This window comes from Brassica napus, chromosome A7 (assembly GCF_020379485.1).
Source record: "Brassica napus cultivar Da-Ae chromosome A7, Da-Ae, whole genome shotgun sequence".
NCBI classification, from domain to species: Eukaryota; Viridiplantae; Streptophyta; class Magnoliopsida; order Brassicales; family Brassicaceae; genus Brassica; species Brassica napus.
The window spans coordinates 10,638,896-10,654,306 of NC_063440.1; the positions used below are offsets into that span (position 1 = coordinate 10,638,896).

At 30.7% G+C, this 15,411-nt stretch overlaps 2 protein-coding genes across 2 annotated transcripts; both read left to right on the top strand.

The window, feature by feature from the left end:
- Positions 1 to 1,240: 1,240 nt before the first annotated feature.
- Positions 1,241 to 6,259, top strand: LOC106355175. The gene is made up of 14 exons (XM_022688741.2): positions 1,241 to 1,932; positions 2,035 to 2,205; positions 2,317 to 2,445; positions 2,710 to 2,838; positions 2,962 to 3,090; positions 3,172 to 3,281; positions 3,365 to 3,511; positions 4,179 to 4,247; positions 4,668 to 4,736; positions 4,861 to 4,978; positions 5,083 to 5,247; positions 5,339 to 5,397; positions 5,635 to 5,726; positions 5,862 to 6,259. Exons 1-14 carry the CDS (start codon positions 1,840 to 1,842, stop codon positions 5,948 to 5,950), a joined length of 1,569 nt encoding a protein of 522 aa, XP_022544462.2. The 5' UTR covers positions 1,241 to 1,839; the 3' UTR covers positions 5,951 to 6,259.
- A 3,273-nt stretch (positions 6,260 to 9,532) lies between these two features.
- On the top strand, positions 9,533 to 11,489 carry LOC106358064 (GDSL esterase/lipase At1g28580-like). Its single transcript, XM_013797805.3, has 5 exons — positions 9,533 to 9,958; positions 10,172 to 10,387; positions 10,472 to 10,620; positions 10,696 to 10,972; positions 11,057 to 11,489. The coding sequence occupies exons 1-5, from the start codon at positions 9,703 to 9,705 to the stop codon at positions 11,344 to 11,346; spliced, it is 1,188 nt and encodes a 395-aa protein (XP_013653259.2). The 5' UTR covers positions 9,533 to 9,702; the 3' UTR covers positions 11,347 to 11,489.
- Positions 11,490 to 15,411: the final 3,922 nt, after the last annotated feature.

A 15,411-nucleotide genomic window follows, 5' to 3' on the forward strand; every position in this document is an offset into this window, starting at 1 on the left:
TTTCTTTATATTTTTCTTTCTAACAAAAACAAAAGAAACATATCTATTTTAAGTCAAGATATTGATTTTATCAACTACTCGGTGTCTATCATCCTTTTTAGCTTGGGATAATATTAGTCTTAATTTTGAATTATATAGTTGTATATTTTATTAATTCATAGATCTTTGTCAATGCAACTATAATTAGCTTTTTTAAGTTAAAAAAAACTAATTAGTTGTTTTCTAAAGGGTATTTACGAATAAAGGGTATTTAATACATGTTATAGAATAGCTAAGAATAAAACATTAACAAAGTGTTAAATGAAAAAATTAACCAAAAATAAATATTTTGTATGAAAAATGCAGTATGCCTTATCAATAGTGCACGTATAACTAACATTTTTAGATTAGTATACCTCTCGTTTGCTATTGTAGTCTGGATTCTATCTTATTAATGCAAGTAGTTGTTTGACAAAAAAAAAAAATTAGTATACCTTAGAGATTTCACAAGCATTACTAATAATTTTAATGAAAATGTAGTACACTTCGAATTTGAATGACATAGAAATATCTAATTTAACGAATAATCAATTGATATAATCTACTATATTTTATTTAAAAAATATAAAATATTATTTTAACATTCTATTATTAATTGTGACACTAAAATTTATCATTAACTTATCCAATGTCGTTATTTAGAATGATTAATTAATATACAACGCCGCCATTCGATCCAACGTACTAAAGTTTATAGTGAATTTTGATTTATAAATCTAACTACCCGTAGTAACTAGTATGATATATTCACACAAAAATATCAGAAGAATAAGTTGGTATGATTGACATCAAGTATATTGCTAGTTTAGTAATGTATTAGTGAAATTTTGAACTAGTGAAATTATTTTGATTTCTTCACCGTAACAATAAATGAAGATTTTAATCAAAACAATAAATAAATATTTTAAAAAACAAGTTTTCACCACGTGTCATTACAAAAAGAAGAAAAAGACCTCATGGTGTATATATATATGGTATTCTTCTAAGTTTTCCCCTTTTCCAATTCTTATATCTCTCAGTTTTCCCCAGTAGCAGTAAGCCTCTCTCCTATCTTTCAGTTTCTTTGCATATACAATTCTTATTCATACTGATTATATATATATATCAATTTTTATATATTTTATTTCAATTCAGATTTGAGTTTCTTTCTTCATTGTTTCAATTTATTCAGAATCTTTTCTTCTTCTCTTCACTGATCTTGATTTATATTTTGCTTATAGTGTTTCTTGAATCTGAGTTTTTTTAAGCTTTCATTGTTTAAATAACTTTTGTTTTGTATTTTGTTATTTGCATATTCAAGTGAATTTTTCATGATTTTTTTCGTTTTGATGATGGATTCACTGATTGGAGTTTCATGTTTTTGGATTTATGTTATTGTTAAGCCTCTTTGAAGTACATGTTTTACATAATGTTTTGATACTATCGTTATTCCAGTTCAACCCCATATAAATGTTACGGATTTCGGCTGCGGATATAAAATACTATGTAACTTTTAGATTAACGATATTCAGAATACATAACCTATATGTAACTTGATTTTTAATATTTTAACATAAAATACTAATTAGATGCCTACAAATTAATTTTCATGATTTATTTCAAGGTTCGATTGTTGAAAATGTTTCAATTTGTTATATTCCCCGACTATGGGTCTCTGACTAATGTTTAAGTAGCATGATTTGTGTACAATAGATGATTCAACATTTCTAACATTTATGAAGAATTGTTGTATTTACAATGTTAATCAAAGCCATCAATTTTTATTCATTTTAATTATCTCACTTAGGAAAAGCAGGCAATATGGATTTGTATGAAGATATCTTCAACGATCAGTCGTTGCAATTTAGTCCTTTGCGATTATCACCGTCACCAGAACCATTTACTTCGATCGTGGTATATTTTTCAATTGTTTGTTCTCTCGTTTTAATTTCTATGAAATTTCTATGATGATATATATGATGATAAAATTAAAACGTTGGCTTGTGAAATATAAAGGGTGTTTTACAAGATCCTCTAGTGGAAGAAACTGAGAATGTGCGGGAAGAGACTGTTGGTTTAATCAACAATTCTGCTATAAGCGAGGCTAACCCCTCAAGGAGTGCACAATGCCCAGATCTAATCCCACTTCCGGATACATTAACACTAGTGCAATCTCCACCTGAAGTCGTATGCTACTTACATTTCTTTTTTAAAATTGAATTTTATTTTACGCCATAAAACTAAACATTAATTAAAATACATTATAATAACTAAATCGTTTTCACTTTATCAAATCAGGAACAACTGCTATTTTGCAGTCCACATGGGTATATGCAAGAAAACTTGCCAAACATACAATCAGATCAACCATTTTTGTTCGATCAAAACATGTTGGATGCTTTTCAAGAGCAAGATGTATTTACAATGGTAATGTGAACATTTCAGTTTATCTTAATTTTCTCTCTATATCTTTTCTTTCCTTCTTTAATTTATTTTTCTTTTCCTTATTTTCTTTTTCCTCTTCTTAGTTTTTTTGTTGGTCAATAGTATTCCTAATTAGCTTTGGCTAAACATAGCTATATATCTAGATATAATATTTACATGTGTCAGCAAGAGTAAAATATCATTGATAATGGTCTATTTTTTGACATAACTATTAAATGATAATTCTTATGCAATTTCTCAAAGCAGCAAGATCAGCAATTCTTATACAATCCACATGGGTCATTACAAGGAAACACAAACGGTCAACTAGAGCACCAATCTTTGTTCAGCCAGAAAACAATGAATCATTTTCAGGAACCAAATGATTCTGCAATGGTAAATAAAACTTCTTACATATATGAATCTTTACTATGTACCAGCAAAAGTAAACTATCATGAGAAGGTATAACTTTTGACATAGCTAATGAATGATAATTCTTATGCAATTTCTCTAAGCAGCAAGATCACAATTTCGGATGCAATCCACATGGACTTTTACAAGGAAACGCAAACGGACAATTAGATCAACAATCTTTGTTCAATCAAAATACGATGAATCCTTTTCAGGAACTAAATGATTCTACAATGGTAAATACATCTTCTTATCTATGTGTTCTTAATCATCAATTACTTTGAACTAGTTTTGATGAATATTTATTCATGAACCAGATAGGAGTTGGTCAACAAATCGAGGAAGAAAACAATGGATATGCTCATCCTGTAATGACTCAATCTTTTGGGTTACCAAATCATCTCCAAGAGCAGTTTTCATTACCTTTGTATGTTCTAATTAATTCCAATTTTTTGTATACTAAACATTTTTCTGTAGATTTTTAATACATATAATTTTCATGAAATACAGATCACAAAGTTACCCATCAAATTTAAGGTACCAGAACGGCCTAATTGATTCACATTCCAACATATACGACCAGCAACCGCCTCCATTAGTTCAAGCTAATAGGGAAGACGAAGCTTTAGTCCCAAGGATGGTTACAGAGGTGGCTAGGTAAGACATTTTTGTAAGGAAATTTTAATACTGTTTAGCTAATTTAAGAAATTGTTATAAAAAAAATTGAAAGAAACCAAAGAGTAAATCGATACATTAAAAAAGGGGAGACGTTTGAAAAAAAAACACTTAAGAATATTAAACACCCTTTTGTATTTCTTTGATTTACTTGGATTTTTCTTGGGTTATAATAAAATAGGATATGGAGCTTTTTATAAGTTCCAAATCTACAAATATTTTACAAATCTTATCGTAATTTCTATTAAAAATTAACGTTGGTTAATTATAATATTACCTAAAACTGTGTATATGCCATAGCTTTTGATAAATATTATAGTAATTTTAAGCATAAATAATGTTATATGTATTTAAATTTCATTTTTATCTAGAATATTCAGAATTGATATCTAAATATTGATCTTATGTATCTTTAAAGAGATAACAACCTTCTAGAGTGTTAATTTGTATAGAAATGCAAGAGGTTGGGCTTAGTTATTTTGGCGTGTGATCTAATAAAAGATAACTCGTGAACCTATAATTAAGCTTGGCCCAGTAAAGTTTAATTTCAATACTATTTTCAATAAAAACTTTATGCAACTTTGTATGTTTCTAATTTTTTTTCTATTGAAGGATGAAAAAAATAAGAATCAATTTGGGTTCCATGTAGGACATGCCCTCTACAGAATCAGACTTCTGTGACCCCTCCTCAATCTCACATACCGACAAGCTCTACAAGGTATCATCAAGTCCAACTTAGTCGATCACTTGATCTAGCTAATACAAAGGGTTGAATTAAGTTTTTGTTCTCCACAATATTCTTCAGCTGTTAAATTTATAATTTTGAGATTTTATTATCTTTGTTATTTATGCTAAAAACTAGCTATAGTTTTTAGCACTAGTATCTAAATTGATCCTATATAATTTTCTATTAACTTTAAAGAGAAACCTTCTAGAATGTTAATTTGTATAGAAATGTTTGAAGTTGGTTTAATTTTTTGGTGTGATCCAATAAAATATAACTCATGAACCTATAATTAAGCTTACCTAATTCAAGTTTAATTTTAATACTATTTAACTACTATATGCAAATCTATATGTTTTTATAATTTTCTATTTGAAAGAATGAAAAAGGTCAATCGATTTGGGGTTCATGTAGGACATGCCCTTTACAGAATCAGATTTCTGTGACCCCTCCTCTACCTCAAATACCGTCGAGCTCTACAAGGTATCATCAAGTCCAACAAAATAGATCGCTTGATCTAGCTAATACAAAGGAGGTTAAATTAAGTTTTTGTGCTCCACAATATTCTTCAGCTGTTAAATTAATATTATTTTTGTCCTCAATTCAGTAGGAATCAAGGAAACGTGCAAGAGCTACTGAATAAGCCATCATCGGGTGTTAAATACCCAACCCTCAAAGATTATGCACATCTATTTCCAAGCACGAAGGCATTCGCTCCCATAGAGGTACCATATTTTCTATGAGATGAACGAAACTATTTTGGGATTTTTTCACGTAAATATATAAAAACTGAATTATTAAAAACTTATTGACAACATACACATTACAGTTCAACGTTTTGTGGCGTCAACAAGAAAATAACCCAAGTCGGTTTGAGAGTCGACACAGAAATGGCCAAAGTCGATTATTTGAGCGTAACGTTTTTGGGCGTCGCCAAAGAAATGATTCAAGTGGCATTGAAGATGTAGAATCATCATCTGCTGCTCAGCGAAGGGTATTATTCAAAATACACATACATTTTCTTCTACAAAATAGACAAAATCAATTGAAAAAGAAGATAAATATGATTCAATTAAACAATGCAGAGGACCGTCTCGCCAAAAAGAAATGTTGATTTAACTGCAGACGACCTTGGTGATAAAAGGTATATACTGCCCCACCTACTTTTTTATTTATTGTTCTACATGTTTCATCCATCTATTTTTCATAACTGATTTCATCATATTTATCTGCAATGGTTTATTCATCGTCCCTCATTAATTCCATCCAGATAAAACGTTTAGTTACTACCAAGCTAGCATGCCTCATACTCATACATAAGTAGTTTAATTATGAACTAAATAAAATATAACTAATCAATACGTTTCACTTTGTATTTCAGGCTACAAAATAAATTATATGATCCATTGTATGAAAGCCTCGGATTAAAAATTGATCCTCACTTGAGAGTTTTCTTCCCACCCAAAAGAAATGGTAAGGAATTCTTATTTACTTTGAATAAAATATAGACTTTTACGGACGAAATTAATTTAAGTTTATTACGCAATTTTTAAGTATATATATATATATATTAACTTTTCCAACCGGGCAATGGTTTATGATTACAAGTTGGTAGAGGACCAAAAGAAAACCAGCGACGGCAAGAACCGGATGAGAGACCACCGTCCACTGGCAAAAGAGATCGGAGACTGATTTAGGAACGTTCCCAAAATCCGACGAAGGCTCATCACCAGCGGTTATGAGAGGAGAACTTTGCGCTACTCTACTCAGCCAACTGTGCATTGAGGAACTGTATTCGCTCTCTTTCCCCTAAATATTTATGTTTCAAATAGACTATAACTTTGGAACTTTGAAAATTTACTAATTTAAGTTTAGAAAAAAAAAGATTTACTAATTTAATATTAACTAGTTATTTTGTGAAATTATTCTTAGTGCATGTGTTACCCAAAAAAAAGTGTTGCAAAACATATTCTTAGTGCATAATCTTCTTTTTAAAATAAAATGATGATATCTAAAGAAAAGTTATATGAAATTATTTACAATACGTAAAAACTTGAAGTTGTTATTGATACGTTTGACTATTGCAATATATTGGATGTGTTATGATCAATTTACATGGTGATACGTTGCTAGAAGTCCCCCTAGAGGCCACTTAACATATAGGAGAAAGGTAACACGCAGAAACGATTTGTAGCGCCGCAAAATCATTGGAAACACCATGAACCTAGAAACCGCTCAAGTTTGGCTAACACTATTAGCTAATGATGACTGATAAGACATATCAGACATAGATAACCAACTCATGGACAAGATCGTCGACCATTCCTCCAATAAATAGAAGATGGGAGAGATCGAGAGAGAGCTACAAAAAAAGGAAGACCAAAACTCTAGAGGAGGCGTATTAAAAAAGATTTCCCTTATAAAGTCCACCTCTGCACATACAGTATTTTTTTTCAAGGCCATACATAAATATTCACCTTCAGTGTCTGACAAATAAGAATCGTGATAAATAGAAGAGGTTCATGTCAACTCACACACACTTTTAACACACATCATTGATGTCTTGTGTTTTTACAACTTTTCATCTGTTTTGAGTCCACTTAGTTTGCATTTAAGTGCCTATAGTGCATATGCATTTGTGTGTTTCATGTGGTTAATTTCTTAAACATTTAGAGCGGCTTGGAATTCAAAATGGATCAAATGGAGCATTAGAACGACTTTGTATCTCCTCAGAAAGCTAGCTACCCAAACGGTTGTGTTCCATCTATGGAAACAGAGGAACAATCTTGTACACAACCAGACCCCACTTACTGCTCCCGCTGTGTTTCATGGCATTGATCGTGACATAAAGAACATTATTTCCGCTAGGAGACACAGCAAAAAGTTCTGGTCATTGATGACCTTATGGTTGAGATAAGCACTTGCTTGTAGGTTTAATTTGTTGATCTATCTTGTTTTTTATTTTATTTTTGCCAAGATGGCTCAGACTTAAGATGTAAAATTATTTGTTTCATTTATATGATATTTACAATTTAGCAAAAAAGAACGACTTTGAACACGGGTAGCTAGGAGGCATGGTAATAAGATGTTTTGATCTGCTTAGTCGGATGAACAAGTGAAACAGAGGCGTGGATCTACATGCATTGATGGTGGATCAGCTGAAATCCCTTAAATGATATAAAGTTAATTTGTTACATGCAAATTGTTAAGATTCGAAAACTATCTTGGTTTATTTTTCTTAGTTGGTCCATCTAAACCAGGGTTCGAACCCATGTTAAAAGAAAAGTTTGGTCCACCACTGAAGTCAAAGACAGATTATATATGCTAATTAACTTGTCAGAAACTGAAATGTGCTCCTACTTGTTACTATGGAACTAGATAACTAATGGTACTGCTCAAGGCTCATGAACAGACCCTTACCTCCTTGCTGCTGTTAGGATAACCGTGCCACTTCGACTTTAGTATAAAATGTGGGAGTGGAAGAGTTATTTCATATTGTGATGACCCTTCAAAGTATGTGAATTGGGACGGCGTTCAAGACTAAGGCTGCCTATAGATGGATAGCTGATGGATTTACTCAAAGGACCCTACGCGATCTTCCTTTCGATTTGTCCTATCTCAACTCAGAGATTGAGAATATAGTTTTATGAACATACTCTGCATTTATTAAAGGGAAATTGCATTGTATGGCGTTCAAAAAAACTATAATTCATTCCATAACCAATTACCCTAATTCATCCATATGTAGTGTGTCTTTTATATAATAATGCACTTTTACCCCTGTATGCAACCGGTAGAACCTGCAACAAAAACAAATTGTATTAATAATTATTAATTGTAAAAGTAACTCGTGACTTTTTAATAATCACACATCCTATGCAACTAACTTTATATTTGACTACTTTTTCAGATTATTTTTTATGTGTCTCATGTAGCATGGAACAAGAACTACTTTTTTCTTAACAGAGTAAAATTATCTTTAGTAATTACATCTTATTATGTGGCTTCTTGAAATTTTTTCATATGCCAAATTTGCTAGCAAGTCTTTGCCATTTATTCTATTGATTAAGTCGTACTCTCTCACACGTGGTGATCTTGTTCCCAATCACATACTTTTACCTATTTCAGCAGATTATCTATTCTATGTGAAACCATGTGGAATGGAACAAAATATTATACTATTTTCATGTTTTGCTATTTGGATTGAGGTTTATATTTTTGTTTTGGATTTAGTGATCAATGGTTTTGGATTTAGTATGGATGATTTTGGTTCACTCTGGTAAAACTGTAGATAATTATTCATTGTCAGCATATGCCTTCTTCGAAAGTTTTCATATGCCATCTGTTAGCAAGTCTTTGCCATTTGTTCCATCGATTAAGTCATACTCTCTCACACCTGGTGATCTCGTTCTCAATCACATACTTTTACCTACTTCAACAGTTTATCTATTATATGTGAACTATGTGGAATGGAACAAAATAGTGTACTATTTCCATGTTTTGCTATTTGAACTGGGGTTTATATTTCTGTTTTAGGTTTAGTGATCAATGGTTTTGGGTTTAATATGGATGATTTGGGTTCACTCTCACAAAGCAATAGGTAATTTATTGTCAACATATAAACATTGTGGCTTCTTGGCATATGTCAAATCTGTTAGCAAGTCTTTGTCATTTATTCCATCGATTAAGTCGTACTCTCTCACATCTGGTGACTTCGTTCCCAATCATATACTTTCACATACTTCAACAGTTTATCTATTCTATGTGAACCATGTGGAATGGAACAAAATAGTGTATTATTTCCATGTTATGCTATTTGGATTGGGTTTATATTTCTGTTTTGGGTTTAGTGATCAATGCTTTTGGGTTTAGCATGGATGGTTTGGGTTCACTTTGACAAAGCAGTAAATAATTCAGTGTCAGCATATAAACATTACAAAATTTGAACAATTTTCTTCATCATGTTTTACCTTTTTCTATTATACATGTGTATTCTATATTATTTTGGGTATATAGAATAACAAGTATATACCACTCACTTTGTAACATGTGATTCACATAACGCCACAGAACCAACGACATTACAAATTTTGTAGTAACTAGTAACCTATTAAGAAAAGAGGTAGAACCGGATGAATTATGTTTTAAATACCTGACATTACATTATGTGAATTGAGGAAACTCAATGCTAGTTACTTAATTTATACATGATATATGGCTAGTTCACAAATTAACCCCTCTATTAAATGATTGGGAGAGTATAATAACATTTTTGAGTCGAATAAAAAAAAAACACAAACACAGCAAGAGAAGTTCATCCTCCCTCTCTACTCTCTACCCACTGCGTACAATTTATTATTATTTTAAATAAATCATAAATAAATGAGAGATCTCAGATTGGAAGGGAAGGGACGAGTGTTGGTCCAACCTTGGAGTTTCCGTTTCTCACATGGCGTCTCCTCCGTTGTTGAAGAAGCTCGTGACCTTCTTTTTATCATCTACTCTTTTTCTCGCTAAAGCCAACTCTGAATCACGTTTCAAGTCGATCATCAGTTTCGGCGATTCGATTGCCGACACCGGAAACTTGCTCGGCCTCTCTGATCCTAACGATCTTCCTCACGTCGCGTTTCCTCCGTATGGAGAAACCTTCTTCAACCATTCCACTGGCCGTTTCTCTAACGGCCGACTCATCATCGACTTCATTGGTACTGTCTCTTGTCTTTACTTTATAAATAGTTTGAACGAGTTAGTGTACGTTGTACGTTGGTGAAAAGATCCAATTTCTTTAAATTGTAACGTTGACTTGTAACTGAAAAGATTCTGCATCTTCTTGAAATTATATCGTTGACTTTTCTTGAATTACAAAAAAAATCACAAAAAGTTGTACTTATGCTCTTTCCTATTGGTTATATTGTCAGCTGAGTACTTGGGTCTTCCGCTTGTTCCTCCTTTTTACGGATCTCAAAACGCAAACTTTGACAAGGGAGTTAATTTCGCTGTTGGGGGAGCAACGGCACTGGAACGTTCTTTTCTCGAGGAGAGAGGGATTCATTTTGCTTACACCAACGTCAGTTTAGGTGTTCAGCTTCAGAGCTTCAAGAATCTTTTGCCTAACCTATGCGACTCTCCTTCAGGTGTGCAATTTCAACACTTTTTTTTTTTTTGTAATCTTGAGCTCACATGTAAAACAATGGCTTACTTTGTAATTATGGTTTTAGAGTGCAGAGATATGATCGAGGATGCTTTGATTCTCATGGGAGAAGTTGGAGGTAATGACTTGAATTACGCCTTTTTCGTGGGCAAACCCATTGAAGAGATCAAAGAATTGATTCCACTGGTGATCACTACTATTTCTTCTGCAATCACGGTAAAAAAAAATTCACTTTCAGAATACCCTCTCGTCAAACTCTTGATTTGGACTTACAAAAAAAAATATATACAGGAGCTGATTGGTATGGGGGGAAGAACATTTCTGGTGCCTGGGAATTTCCCACTGGGATGCTCAGTAGCCTATTTGACATTATATCAAACATCAAACATGGAAGAGTACGATCCTGTAACAGGATGCTTGAAATGGCTGAACAAGTTTGCAGAATACTTCAACGAGCAGCTTCAGGCAGAACTCGACAGACTCAGGAAGCTGTACCCTCATGTCAACATCATATACGCAGACTACTACAACGCTCTGTCACGCATTTTCCAAGAACCAGCCAAATTCGGTTAGCCTTATTGATCCGTCCTACTGAACCTACACGACCAAGTTCATTGGTTTGATTTGCTAACCAAATTTGTCATCCAATCAGGGTTTATGAACAGACCCTTGCCTGCGTGCTGCGGTTTGGGAGGGCAGTACAACTACACACCTGGTAAGAAATGTGGCTTTGAAGGAGTTGAATATTGTGATGATCCCTCAAAGTATGTGAACTGGGACGGTGTTCATATGACTGAGGCTGCGTACAGACTGATAGCTGAGGGTTTACTTAAGGGACCTTATGTGATTCCTCCTTTCAACTGGTCTTGTCTCAGCTCTGAATTAAAAAAGAACAATGGATCATCTGACGCAGAGTTTTCTTTGGTGAACAACTGGATATAACTTGGTCTGAAAATTGAGAGAGAGAGAGAGAATTAAGAGTACTGATAAAGTCATCTATGTTCTTCAGTGCGTTTATTGGATCATGTATTGTTATATTATGTTGTTCAGCTGATTTATTCATTCTATATATAGTTCATTTGATATATCTGCAGATGGTTATAACAATGATTTACATAAATGTAAAATTCTAAGATAATAGGTTGTGGTTATGTAACCCAGTTTAAGATTTTGTCAGCTCTTAATTTGTATAAAAGCCTAAACACATCTGGAAATGGAAACTGAAGACAGACAAAAACATTATATTGGATCACTAGACACGGTTTTCTTTGATGAAGATCTGGCAAATTTTTAAGTTCTTAAGAGGAGAATCAATATATAAGAGCAGCATACATATTCAGATGTTCTTAAGTTCTTATACTTCATACTTGGATCGATTCTAGGTTCGTGTCCATGTGATATCTTCAGAGAGATATTGGATTAGAAGGATCCAAGATCCACTGTTCGGAAAGTAGAATTATTGAAGAGTTAGGTAGAGATGGCCTTATAAAATGGGCGGTAGTTAGATGTCTCGTGTCCACTACTAAATCGATTGTATGAATATGAGAGTTTTTCGGTTGGTGGCTACCAAAAATAGAAAACAAATAAAAAAGAAAATGAATAAAAGAGATTAAACAGAGAATTTTTGAGGAATGGAGATGAAACACTATTTTTTTAGTGGTAATTAAAAAATGCTTGTAAACATGGCCGGATTTAAGATTTCCAGGTTACAAACATTTCTTAAATACTTCAATAAAAGTAATTTCACAATTTTGGAAAATCTTATATAACTTTCAAAAAATTTAAGCGAATGTCGATGTTATAGATAGTAGTGCACGGATCTGACGTTGCGTATAAATTGGAAAAAAAATAATCAGGGAAACAAAATTCCATGATTTTGTTTTGTGGGTCATATATTCATGGGGTTATTTGTGAAATAACCAAAACAAATATCAAAATTAGTTTTTTAGAAAGAGGGTAGAGAGAGATAGGAAAAGAAAAGAAGAAAGAGAAGGTGATTTTGGTTAGTTTGTTAATTTTGGTTTTTTGGTGAGTTATTGGGTGAAATTTCTCTATTTTCATTTAGTGTTAGCCATTTACAAAAACCATAACTCAAAATCTGGATGCACCTATAATAAGGAGGTCAACACCATACAGCTAAAACTAAACACAAACATTAAACCAAAAGAAGAGACATAAAAAAGACCTTAGCTGAATTACTATCACCCAAAGCTACATACGATTCAATTTAAATAATTTGTTTTTGTTTATTCTTAATTTTAAGACTAATATTATGACTTGTCTGGGTTGGAAAGATAGTATACTAGTATTCAGTGAATATGACATATGTACTCAATACTCGTCATCATCTAAGAGGCAAAACAAAATCTGTTTTTGGAGAGTTTAGTGCTCACTGAAAAAGGCACACATAAGTTGGTCATTGACTATTCCGACCATCTATACTATACTAAAAGGAGGATATAAGCCATGGAGAGAGTGTCCACATAAGATAGAAAAATCAACCAATCAGAAAACCCGAAATTGCCATGTCATTTCATTTATTTTTCGCAAAAAATAGAAAAACAATGCGAAGGTGAGAATCGAACCCGGGTTAGTATGATATATATATAGGACATTTACCACTAAGCCATTGAAACTTTCTTGGACACATATACAAGAACCACTAAGTATATAATCACAAACTCTTATGTACATTTACAATAATATGAATTCAACTTTCAAGACTCCGATACTTTGTTTTGTAAAAAAAAAATAAGTAAGTGACTAAGCTAATATATTCTTAGAAAGTGTGAGAACGTTGACAAATATGGAAAATCATATATTTTTGTTTTCGTGACAAAGTTAAGAATTTTGTAAAAGTAAGTTTAACATATAAATTTTCGTGACAAATATGAAAAAGCATAGATTTTTGTAAAATTTTGACAAAACAACTCATAACATACTTCTCTAATGTCTTAATAAAATATTATTTAAGTGTGCAATAATTAAATATATTAATTCAATAAATTTGGTAATTTATAGACAAAACAATAACACAACAAATTTTGAAACATTTGTTAAACCTATCAAATTTTTTTCATGAGAATCCAACTAAACAAGATAAAAAAAATAATTAGATTTACAAATATTTAATTATCATTTTATTCAATTTTGATTAATTTCAAATTGTCATAATGTATCTTTTTGAAGTTACAAATATGAAAAAGCATAGATTTTTGTACAATTTGACAAAACAACTCAAAACATATTTTTCTAATGTCTTAATAAAATATTATTTAAGGATGCAATAATTAAATATATTAATTCAATAAATTTTATAATTTATAGACAAAACAATACCACAACAAATTTTGAAACATTTGTTTAACCAATCGATTTTTTTTTTCATGAGAATCCAACTAAACCATTAGATTTACAAATATTTAGTTACCATTTTATTCAATTTTGATTCATTTTAAATTGTAATAATGTATCTTTTTGAAGTTACAAAAAAATAATGTTCTTTCTTTATTACACTAGCATTATATATAGATTCTATATACACAAAATAAATATAATATAACAACATAAGCTTGCTTTCCCCGATTCATATGAAAACTTTTTAAATTATCCACCAAAGCAAATTAATTAAATCAATGAAATTGTTAAAATACAACAAATTAATATATAATTTTATTTTAAATTAAATTATTTAAAAAGTGTATTTTCGTTAAAACAAAATAATAAATAAGTAAAACTGATTTGATGGTAATTTTTATGATATATATATATATATATATATATATATATATATATATATATCAATTCTGTGAAAGAAATAAAGCTTAATATGGAAAAAAATCTTAAATACAAAAACCTCTAAAAATTAACAAAAAAACTAATAAATTAAACTATGATATCACTTAAAAGCTTCTTAGACCATATTAATAAAATATTTAAGCGATAATTAGACAAATTTGATTTTTTTTTCCAACAAAAAGTTTATTATTAATTAACATCAGTTATTTCAAGATGTTTAAGAAATGGTGGACAAAAAAATAGGATGGACATTAATGATATATGAACTATGAATAGTACTTTGTGAAGCAGATTTAGATAACATATCTGCACATCCATTTTCAGTCTTTTTTGATGCCTAAATTCAATTTCTTCAGAGTAGTTATTCTACAAATAGATCGTATGAGATATTGTTTTGATATGTAGATTTGTTTTTTCAATGTTAGGAAGATTGATAATTGTAAAAATGTCTCCTTCGTATATGATATGTCTATAACCGAGTCTCCAACATGAGACAAGTTTGTTTAAAAAGTAAATAATTTTATTTTTCTTATATTATATAATCAATATATATTATTTTCTGATAATAAAAATATAGTTATTCATCTATCACAAATATCTATGCAAATATGTGAATCAAGTACAACAATCAAACAACATAATGAATTTCCACAAAGAAAATTTAAAAAATATATTTATGTTATGTAGTCATATTTTATAATTTTTAAATAATGTATTATAATATTATACATTATTTTTTTAGAATTGAGAAATACATATATCAGTTAGACAAATTAAGCGATAATTAGACAAATTTGATTTTTATTTTGTGAGCAAAAAGTTTATTATTAATTAGCATTACTTATTTCAAGATGTTTAAGAAATGATGGACAAAAAAATAGGATGGACATAAATGATATATGAACTATAAATAGTTTTTTGTAAAACTGACTTAGATAACACATATGCACATCCATTTCCAGTCCTTTTTGATGCATAAATTCAATTTATTCAGAGCAGTTATTTCACAAAGAGATCATATGAGATATTGTTTTGATATTCAGATTTGTTTCTTGATTGTTAAGAAGATTGATAGATGTAAAAATGTTTCATTTGAATATGATATGTCTATAACCGAGTCCCCAACATGAGACAAGTTTGTTAAAAAGTAAATAATTCCATTTTTCTTATATTATATAATAAATATATATTATTCACTGATAATAAAAA

Excerpts from the sequence above, each read along its gene's own strand:
- LOC106355175 (XM_022688741.2), top strand. The coding sequence starts at position 1,840 with ATGGATTTGTATGAAGATATCTTCAACGATCAGTCGTTGCAATTTAGT. Across the intron at positions 2,206-2,316 it reads TGCAATCTCCACCTGAAGTC|GAACAACTGCTATTTTGCAG; the intron begins GTATGCTACTTA and ends TTATCAAATCAG. Across the intron at positions 3,282-3,364 it reads GAGCAGTTTTCATTACCTTT|ATCACAAAGTTACCCATCAA; the intron begins GTATGTTCTAAT and ends CATGAAATACAG.
- LOC106358064 (XM_013797805.3), top strand. The coding sequence starts at position 9,703 with ATGGCGTCTCCTCCGTTGTTGAAGAAGCTCGTGACCTTCTTTTTATCA. Across the intron at positions 10,388-10,471 it reads CCTATGCGACTCTCCTTCAG|AGTGCAGAGATATGATCGAG; the intron begins GTGTGCAATTTC and ends TTATGGTTTTAG. Across the intron at positions 10,973-11,056 it reads CCAAGAACCAGCCAAATTCG|GGTTTATGAACAGACCCTTG; the intron begins GTTAGCCTTATT and ends TCATCCAATCAG.